Source organism: Zootermopsis nevadensis, unplaced genomic scaffold (genome assembly GCF_977971745.1).
Source record: "Zootermopsis nevadensis isolate Lab colony 2312 unplaced genomic scaffold, Znev_1.0 Znev_ptg000007l, whole genome shotgun sequence".
Taxonomy (NCBI): domain Eukaryota; kingdom Metazoa; phylum Arthropoda; class Insecta; order Blattodea; family Termopsidae; genus Zootermopsis; species Zootermopsis nevadensis.
The window spans coordinates 18,970,228-18,980,528 of NW_028259139.1; the positions used below are offsets into that span (position 1 = coordinate 18,970,228).

The following is a 10,301-nucleotide window of genomic DNA, read 5'->3' on the forward strand; positions in this document are numbered from 1 at the left end:
ATTTGAGGTTTTCACAGCGGAGAGGCTGAAGATTTCTGTCTTCTGGGTTGTTGTGCTGGCCATATTTTGAAGTTGCTTACTGTTAAACTGTTTACGTAGTATTAAATTCCTATAGTACAGGAGTTTGAAACCACTATTATTCTAAGACAAAGATTAAATATTATGAGATGAGGGTCTCAGGCCTGGGATCATATTTGGTCCCCTCTTATCGATTCTCAGGCTGCGGGGATATGGAAACGTCAAATTTGTACTAAATTGGGGCTACTAAACTTTTTTTTAACAAAAATCAACTTTTAAGTTTTAATTTCTGTTGCGATTTTCCAGCGCATTTCTCGAATGCTTATCATTAAGACGCGTTCTAGGTATTGACTAGAAGTCCCTCATTCAGCTTTTCCTGTCATATACTGATGACATCAACAAAGTATGACGATGAGAGCAAGATATATCGGCGGGCCTCGGGTTGTGAATTTCTGTTTTAATGAATGTCCAGCCGGTTAGAACGATGTTTCATTTGTGTCATGGTCCTGCGTTCTTGGCACATTCAATTCCAGTGCTAATTATCCAGAAGCTTTTACATTTCTTAGAACATTGGAGTAGCGGTAAACAATTTATTTTCATCTCAGCCCAAATGTGAACATTCAAATTTCAAAGACAGCAGTTAAATTTATATGCCAACCTAAACCTGACATCTTGTTTTTTATGAACCTACAGGAGAAAAAATTAAGCTTAATTTGCTTCCCCTGTCTGTCGTAGTGGGAATGGAGGGGCATAATTAGACTGTACTGTACAAAAAAAATATTCTTTTTTTGTTTTGTGCGTGTTTGTAAGGGTAAATAAAACAATCGAAAATAAGATCCGTTTGAACTCAGAATTGGGTCAAAATTATTGTCGACTTACCTGCTTTTTGAAATACATACGGCCTACGTTAAAAATAATTTAACCTATCGCTTTGCCTGTTGTCTCCTGTCCCGAGGTTTTTAACGTAAACTACAAATGTTTGACGACAAAGCGATAAGGAAATATTCTGGTCTGTGATGAAATAGTGAAAATTGTTGATTCTTATTTCAGAATGGTGTTGGGCTTTGTCTGTCATTAGTCAGGGGAAAAAAACAAAAAACATGATACGAAGACGTCAGCACAGTCAAGTCGTTATCCGTTTTGTAAAGCGCGTTTATTGATAAATCTGAATGTACGTGTCACTTCCTGGCTCCAGGTTGGAACTGCATGACACCGCCAAACACTTCGTGGATTTCTCGATACGAGTCAAGCATCACTCATAAAACAATAAAAACTTACATGCAGTGACAGTTCTTGCCTGGAGCCGGTAAGTGACATTGTGTTCAGTTTTTATCAGTGAACAACAAATGTTCAACATACCAGTAAGATGTAAGAAGATAACTGTCTTCTGTGTTGTATCACCGTGTAGTCTGGTAGAACTTTACTATTGCGATCGCCCTGACGATAAGGCAGCAAGGACGTGTGAAACGTTTGTGAACTTCTAACATACTGCAGCAATTGTTTACTCTAAAGGAAAACAAGTAAATATTTCTATAATTTGAACCTCAAACATTAACATTAGAGGAAGAATTGTCCCCCTACAAAACAAATATTAAAACTCTGAAACTATTGATTCTACTGAGCTGTTCCACAGATATGAAATATTATAAAACAAATCCTGCATATCTAAAAACTAATGGAAATTTTATTTTAAACACATTCCACACTATTACACTCTTACTAACGCCCACTCTTGTCACTCAACACTTCTCTAGAACAGTCTGTAAGAACTGTGGTTCAATACAGTGTGTCCGTAAGTCTTTGGCCATAGGAGAAGTATAAATAATAATAATAAAAATAATGGCAATGTTGTTGCAAATAATGTGTTTTCAATTTTAAGTGTTGGCATCTTTTACCTATGACAAGCCATTATGGTGCAACATTCTTTATATCATCAATAATAAAGTTACGGAAATGTTGCTACATTAACATGACACTTCACCACTGAGTTCATTCATTTGTATTTCCTGTAGTATCCATGTCTCCTTCACTACAGCATTTCCCTACTCTGGGAAGACATTCCCCTTTCGCTGTCATGTCAATGTGGCAACACTGTCATAACTTTCTACTATCGATAATGCAGAGTGTAGCACAGTAACGGCTCGCCCTAGGTAAAAAATTGCAGCATCTCAGATTGGAAACACAAGATTTACGACAATTCTTCGTCTTTACATTTTCCATATTCAGCCAAATAACATAGCTCTCCTGTGGTGTTGAACTTATGGGACAACCAGTAAGCATATGTACATAAAACCTTTCTTCTTAGAAATACGGGTGGCAGTTTTACGTAAAAAAGGATTGCTGAAATACAAATCCCAATTAAAACTTCAGACTTTCATGTAAAACTGTAATCTATTATACATAACAAATAAAATTCATGAGCCTCGAGAGAAATGTCAACAAATTCATTCTGTTTATAAAGAAACTGACCTAAACATTTGTTAAGATGACCTTAAGACGCAAAACTGGACAAAATGTTCTTACACTTCAGACCAATACGGAAACACGACAGCAAATATAGTAGACTAGCATTTCAAATATAAATTGGTGAGAGAAGATGAGGATTAAACATGTAAATTTATGAATATGCACTGTTTCAAATGCTCCTTGCAGTGACTGCATGTCATTGCCAGGGACTAACAGCAACTACCACTAAAATTATTCACACAGCCGTGCAACTGTTTCTAACATAAAATGTTATGTGCTTATATGATTCAATTTTCTTTTGAACATATTCTTCAGTATGAACTTGGTTCAACTAATAAGTGCCAGAGAAAATTATATCATAAATTTCCTGGAATCACAGTTCCAAGCACAACAGACATCCACAAACTTACTGTGTTAGGTCTAATGGGCCACTTCTGGACAAGAAACTTTCTTAAAAATGCCATTTGTTTAAGGTTGGAACACGTAATATTGGTATCACAGTATTTTTTACAATATTTTAAATTATAAAATCACACAAAGTGACTGACTAGACACATGATTTAAACAATGCAGAGAATGTTTCAACATTTTGGTAGTTATAAAAATCGTTAGAAAAAATTTTACTCTGCTTCTGGCATTTCTCAGGTTAATGTTCATGATTCACAGTCAAATTTTATCATTATCAAAGAAGTATTATTGCAATGAAAGTATCACAAATCATTTCTTAACTAAGTTACTCCGAGTTATTATTACTTAGAATTCACAAATTAAATTATTTAATTTATTATTAGCCCTTTTACATGCAACTCAGACACAATTTTCACTATCAAATCAATTTACTCTCATGCCAAATATTTGGAACATTTTCAAAAATAATATATTATTGCACATTTCACCTTCTATTCAGGCAAACCATTTAACAATTCTTGTTGTATGATTTGCTGATAGAACAGGCATTAACATCTATCTTGGTATTGTTTCTCTAGAAATGTTTAATCCGCATAATTATCATACTCTTATTAGGCATGCTTTAACTGTGTATTTCTGGAGCGTCTCTCACTAGAAATGTAAAGCAACTGAACGAGCAGAACGACAAAATTTCTTGGCCTACAAACTGATGATAACGTTCTCAAAAAAAGAAGTTGGATAAGTTCAGCACGCTTTGCCATCATTCATGATTATAGGTGCTTCAAAATTTCTTTACTTATTTCAAAACTGACCTGTTAATATGAACTGGGCCCCTCCTGTATAAGTTCATGTATTTATTCAGACAACATAAAACAAAAACTGATTACGCTAGATCACGGTTATAAAGCTAGAATATCCGATCTGTCAGGAGCACATTTGACTTTAACAAAAGTGACAGAGAGAGAGAAAATTGTACAGTATTTTGTTATGTGTAAATGATTTAAGTAAGGGCAGGTGCAACAAATTTCATTTCAAGCACAGAGAATAGTTACTTTCCCGTGTTTACGGAATTTCAACCTGGTAAATCTGTCTCATGACTCGTAATTTTCCTTTTTGATTCATGTAACTTAATTATCTTCCTCCTCACTTCTTCAGCCTTTTCTATGAAGGCAGCTCGCTGCTCAGCATGCTCTGCTTTCTGAAAGAACAGATTATAAACTGCTTAGTCAAAAACAGAAGCACTTCACAGTCCCAATGAACACTACAAAGAATTTGCTTATTCTCTTTTAACATTTAGACCAAAGTTATAGATGTACTTGCCGCCAGACTCTGTCAGCAGCAGAAATTCATGCTGTGGTGCTGAATTCCTTGCATGTGATAAAAAGTACATACACTTGATTGCAGTCTGTAAAACAGTTCAACTTTGCAACTGCTTCAAATTTGCCATGCAGGAAGTAAACAAAGTATACAAACCATTATATTTTTGGTCCTTTCAAGGGACAAATCGAAATGATTATAGACTGTCAAGTCAGCATCTTTCTTCCCAATCTTGACAAACAAGCAAGAGGAAGAATGTGTCTTGTGTTCAATCCTAGAAAGAGCAAGAAACTTTAGGAAATATTGCATTGTGAATTATACCTATTTTAACTTAAATTTTTGCCATAAAATACATACTTTTAAATATGGCTTCATTCTTTTCTGAGATCCTGTGTCACTTATGAAGGGTATCAGATAAGAGAATGACAGTTCTACTAGTATAGCTGTTGCTGACTACATTCTTACGGCTGTCTTCAATGTCACCAAAACATGGAAGGGCACGTGGCTTAAGTGATATTAGTACTTTGGTTGAGACAATTCAGCTCAAGAAGGAAACAACTGCCAGACATTTGCAGAAAAAGTTAGAGTTGGGCAGTGACAGTGCCATACTGCAACTGGAGTCTCCCTCTCCCTCAAAGTGGTCATGAACTGATGTTGCAGCCTATGGCTGCCACTGAACTGAACTGATTTAATTAAAAATGTACATTTTGTGATCTTCTGATTTTTAAAAGTATTTGTTTGTGCAACAACATGAAAACAAAAAACTGGCATCCAGCTGTACCATAACAAATGTTCTGAAACATCACCAGCATTCCCTTTTCACCAAGTTTTCAAAATATAATTGCACATACCAGGGATCATCATCTTGTTTCCAGCCATCCAGCTTCTTTAGGCACACTTGACATTGAACTAGGTCAGGTTCATCCTTCGAGCCGCAGAAAATAAAACCTGACTCAGCCATCTAAAAGCAGGCAATAGATTATACAACGTAGCACACCTCCAAACCATTGCTACACTTGTTTGTATATTTATTCAGGCCGGAATTTATATGTTTACAACGAAATATATTTATATTGTACCTTCCGGGCATTGCATGAAGTATCTTCGTTAAATGGCCAACTTTTGAACGTTCCCAGGCGTTCATCTTCAAGCATGTATGTCGCCAAGTCAGGCACCTCCATCTGTAACATTATATGAAGGAAAAGGAAAACGTGGATTTTATATTAAGAACAAGCCAGAATTACTTACAGGAGCATTAACTGACCATGTTCGTTATATGAATAGTTTCAATTGCCCTATTAATTTCTTGTTCGTTTTGGAAGTCCAATGACGTTACGGAAGCTACCATATAGGTTATAATTTTCTTGTCGGAGGTATCTTGTAAGCCTCTGGCACTGAGAATTTTAAATAACACTCCACCACTATTTTATTAAAATATACGTCGGTATTGAAGTTATAATACAATTGAGAATCAGTAATTAATTGGTTTATGTATCCGCTGAGTTTCGGTGAAGTTAAAACAAAACAACTCTCCCGGTACACATTATTACCAACATCGCAACACTAGCGTGTGAGATTTTTTCCCAAGATATATGTAAAATAAGAAAAGCTCTTTACCATAGAAAATAATATGGTTAAGAGGGGACACTTATGTGTAATTCTACAGTTATAACGTAGTAATAGCTATGAATCATCTAAATAGTCAGTGATTAAAACAATACTCCCTATTTAGATTTCATGAATTGGCGTCATTGAAATAGTTCGTGAATTCAACTGTTCCGTTGCTATGGCTGCAAAAGATGTTTGAAATTGTTTACATATGTACTATGGGGTATAATTACTTTAATTCCCAACTGATTGTTTTATTATATTGCAGACATATTTAATTTGTTGCCGAAAATTTAAATATTAAGGAATTATGGTTGACGAAGATGTTAATGATTTATATCTAATTTCTATAATACGTTTTGACAGTAATGTAATTACTGTAACTGAGGAATGCCATAGAAAGTGGGGGAATTTTGTATGAGAGATGAGAGAATTGTTTAAGGGAGAGTATTAGCACTTTACTGCTTATGAATGAGACCTGTGTGGCCAGCATAAGAAGCAGAATGTACTGAAAAATAAAATGTGTTGCGTGTTTGTGCCTTCTCTTAACACTTTACACCTCATGTCTTGTAATGCCATGTGAACTTGTGGGTGGATACCAGTGTTTCAGAGGAACATGCTACCTCAATCTTCAGGACCTAAGAACGTTGATGTCCACCTTCAAGTTCATGTGGTGCTGATTTTCCTCCATTTTCACTCTTTGCTACTCATTGGTCTAGCACCTGTATTTTCCTCCATTTTCACTCATTGGTCTGGCACCTGTCATCCTGTGGAGCTTTGAGACTATTCAGCTTGTATCTAAATATGACATCCACAAGGTTCATGTGGAGTTAGTTACCTTTACCTGTGACAGTGAATGTCTGATATCTTTGGGTGGTCTTGATGGCAGTAACATCATTGTGTTGAATATTGAAAAAGAAGAAGTGTTGTGTGGTAATTACCAATCAATGATACCATCATCAACATAATGAATTCAGGTATATAATTGATATTTCTTTAATTAAGAAAGTGGTCCCAAGTTGCAAATTCTTTTAAAATATAACTAGTCATTCCCCTGTTGCTTCTTTATTCTGCTCAGACTGTACACCTCGAACCTGTCATCAACATTACAAGTTCCTTCGCCATGGTTTGTCTGTGGCTGGGTGAACCATTCTAAAGAAAAGAGCTTTAATTGTGTTTGTTCATTAACTCCGTCTTAATGATATCATGAGGCAACGTTTTCCTTAAAATATTTGTTCAGGAAGCGTATGGTGGCGGCATCCTTAGTTTTGGTGGCAGTGAAACAAACCAACCCATCCTCTTTTAAAATAAATATTTAAAGAGAGAAATTACCTTTCATATCATCCCGGAGACTGAAGCGAATAAAGAAGCGGAAGATATCTGAAAGTCTGATCTACAGAACTTTAACTTACAAATAAGGTTATGTTCATACATTTTCTTGCATTACAGGAACAAAGTTAAAAGAAGTGATAATTTGTTAGAGATAAAGGAACACAACCCAAGTTACAAGACGACCAAATATGATATTAAACACTGAATATAATAAAATCAAATCAGAACAAGTACTGAAAACTTTCAAGTATTTGTAATTTACTCATAATCTTTTAATATGTTATATATTATTTTGTCCCTTCTCGAAGGTGCCCACGACTACTTGAATTTTGGATTACCTTATCAAATTATTAGAATGGGGTAATCAGTGATTTCTGTATGAAAGAAACCTACCAAGCTTGAGCATCTGAAATTAGAGATACTGAATAGTAACAGATTAAATTATCTATGGTGCTTATTTCTTCCTGCCACCTCTTTCCTTCAGTTGCAAATTGATGACTGTACCAGGCACGATTTTATAATATGCCAAGGAATTGGAATCTTTTAAAAAACAAACCCTGCAACAGAGAATTGCACAAAAAACTTAATTATTACTGTAGACACTTCTCGAAGGTATCACCACCTTGTCGAAGGCAATCTGCCGGGTGAGGAGGCTTGCGTGCTCAAATGACCCTTAGGGCTATGCCGGCCGGAGCTTCGGCTCATGGTAGGGTCACCCAAGCCGGACAGGTCTAAGGAGATGCGCTAGACTAAGAGTGATACTCTGGTCCTCCAGGTTGGGGGTTGGGTGTAGGGCTAACAACCTTTCACCTTTAAAAAAAAGATGTGTTACGAAAAAATCAACCAAGCCTCGGATCAGGACGGACTCTTTGGCACGACCACGGCAATTGAAAAAGGACGTGAGATTTGGTACTGGCACTGAAATCAGTGAGTAGGGAATTAGAGAATTATAAGTTAGACTTAGTGGCAGTGAAGGAAGTGCGATGGGAGGGGGAGGGCACGATCCCAGTGGACAATTTTACATTTTTCTATGGAAAGGGGAATTACACTCATCAGTTAGGGACGGGTTTTTTTGTTCATAGCAGAATTAGGACAGCAGTTAAGAGAGTAGAATTTGTTAGTGACCGGTTGTCTTACGTAATTTTGGAAGGACGTTGGTGCGACATCATTGTCCTTAATGTTCATGTCCCAACTGAAGACAAAAGCGATGATATCAAGGATAGCTTTTATGAAGAATTGGAATCAGTATTTGATACATTTGGCAAGTATCACATGAAAATTCTGCTAGGAGATTTCAATGCAAAAATTGGGAGGGAGGATATCTTCAAACCCACAATAGGCAGGGAGAGTCTCCACGCACTTAGTAATGATAATGGCGTCAGAGCAGTAACCTTTGCTACGTCAAAAGATTTAATTGTAAAAAGTACAAAATTTCCACACCGTGATGTTCATAAATACACTTGGACTTCTCCAGATGGCAGCACACACAATCAAATAGATCATGTTTTAGTAGATAAGAGAAGGCGGAGAGATCATTCAGAGGAGGAGACTGTGACACTGATGATTATCTGGTGGTAGCAAAAGTGAGGGAGCGGCTTTCAGTACGTAGACGAACTAAACAAAATTTTGATTTGAAAAAATTAAGTGAGGGAGAGGCAAAGGAACAATATCAAGTTGAAATTTCGAATGGTTTTCAAATTTTAGAGACAAATGAGGATAATGACAGTGTAGACATCAACAGGGAGTGGGAAAATGTCAGAAACTGCATCAAAATTTCAGCCAAAGAGAAACTAGGATACTACAGGAGAAAGCAAAATAAACCGTGGTTTGATGAAGAATGTTCCAAATTAATAGATTGAAGGAAGCAAACTATTATGCGATGCCATCTATGAATTAATCACGAAACTCCAAACACTTTGTAATGGTTGTCTTGACGGGAAGGGCAAATTCTTTCAAGTCAATCCTGCTTCACTCAAGACCTTAAAATATTTCAATAGCCAAGATAAAAAAATGAAGAGCTTGTAATACAAACATAACTAATATAAAATAGCTTTGACATACTCATTTACACTCGCAATTGATATATGAGCACGCAATAAACATCTTTCCTCTTCCTCACAAACAACATGACTTATAATTTCAATATTATATATATATGACACTCTTGTATCTAAAATATTGTGATTCAGTTTCATTTACGTATTTCTCCTTTCTCTCACTCTTACAGACCAAATTAAGAAACGTAAAAATTCAGTCTGATTTTGTATTGACAAACCTCTATTTCAAATCAGATCTAAAACTTCTTGACGATGGTGAAGAGTCAATTGAATAAAAATTTTCTTGGATATTATCCATCGTCTAGTCTACGTTTTATATTTACTAGACGATGGATAATATCCAAGAAAATTTTTATTCAGTTGACTCTATTTCAAACTTGTTTGTATACATAAATTTCTCCTTCCAGGATGATATGAGAAGTGGCCAATTTTTATTTTCACATATCAGGTAATTATGATGCAAGAGACATCCAATTACTTTGCTTTTATACGCTACAGTTCAAAGTCACAGCTGCAACATATGTAGCAATCATGTTTTGTTACATACACTGCATTTTGGTGCATGAAGTCTCATAGTTCAGTGCAGCTGACTCACAGGTAGAACAGCAAAACATCTTACCCCATGGTCGAGACTTACTGATCTTTTCCAGGTACTACAAACTGCTTGGCCATACATACAGTTGTCAGGCAAATTAAGAACACAATTTCTCTCATTATTATGTATCATTTTACATTCCTGGCAAGGATAAAGAAATCTACATCTAAAGTGCATGTGCCCTTGGGGCATAAATCCAGAATTAGAAAATATAAAAACTGATAATGGTAACAAGAAGATAGAGTTTTGGAATTAACACTGAAATTCTGCTTAGACAATCAAATCAAATGCTGTAAAAATGTAGGGATAAATATGTTTTCTCTAAATGTTCCATGATGTATTTTCAGCTCAACTTAGTTAAAATTCATTACAGTCGAGATACAGGATGCGGCTTCACTTGGAAATTAAAAATAATTTAGAACCAACTGTTTTTCAGTCTTTCTAGAAATGAAATGTACTGATACCTCAGAGGATAACAACTAACAAATTAATATTCAATA

General features: G+C 35.7%; 1 protein-coding gene across 1 annotated transcript; it reads right to left on the minus strand.

The window, feature by feature from the left end:
- Nucleotides 1-1,682: 1,682 nt before the first annotated feature.
- On the minus strand, nucleotides 1,683-5,761 carry LOC147874671 (baculoviral IAP repeat-containing protein 5-like). The gene is made up of 5 exons (XM_087344546.1): nucleotides 5,474-5,761; nucleotides 5,289-5,390; nucleotides 5,061-5,170; nucleotides 4,366-4,483; nucleotides 1,683-4,090 (listed from the first exon to the last, which is right to left on the minus strand). Exons 1-5 carry the CDS (start codon nucleotides 5,555-5,557, stop codon nucleotides 3,965-3,967), a joined length of 540 nt encoding a protein of 179 aa, XP_087200672.1. The 5' UTR covers nucleotides 5,558-5,761; the 3' UTR covers nucleotides 1,683-3,964.
- Nucleotides 5,762-10,301: the final 4,540 nt, after the last annotated feature.

What these genes read in the sequence shown, in the direction of transcription:
- LOC147874671 (XM_087344546.1), bottom strand. Translation starts at nt 5,557, where the DNA reads ATGGTAGCTTCCGTAACGTCATTGGACTTCCAAAACGAACAAGAAATT. An exon ending in CTATTCATATAACGAACATG is followed by an intron (nt 5,391 to 5,473) that starts GTCAGTTAATGC and finishes ATAATGTTACAG; the next exon opens with ATGGAGGTGCCTGACTTGGC. An exon ending in AAAGGACCAAAAATATAATG is followed by an intron (nt 4,091 to 4,365) that starts GTTTGTATACTT and finishes CTGTTCTTTCAG; the next exon opens with AAAGCAGAGCATGCTGAGCA.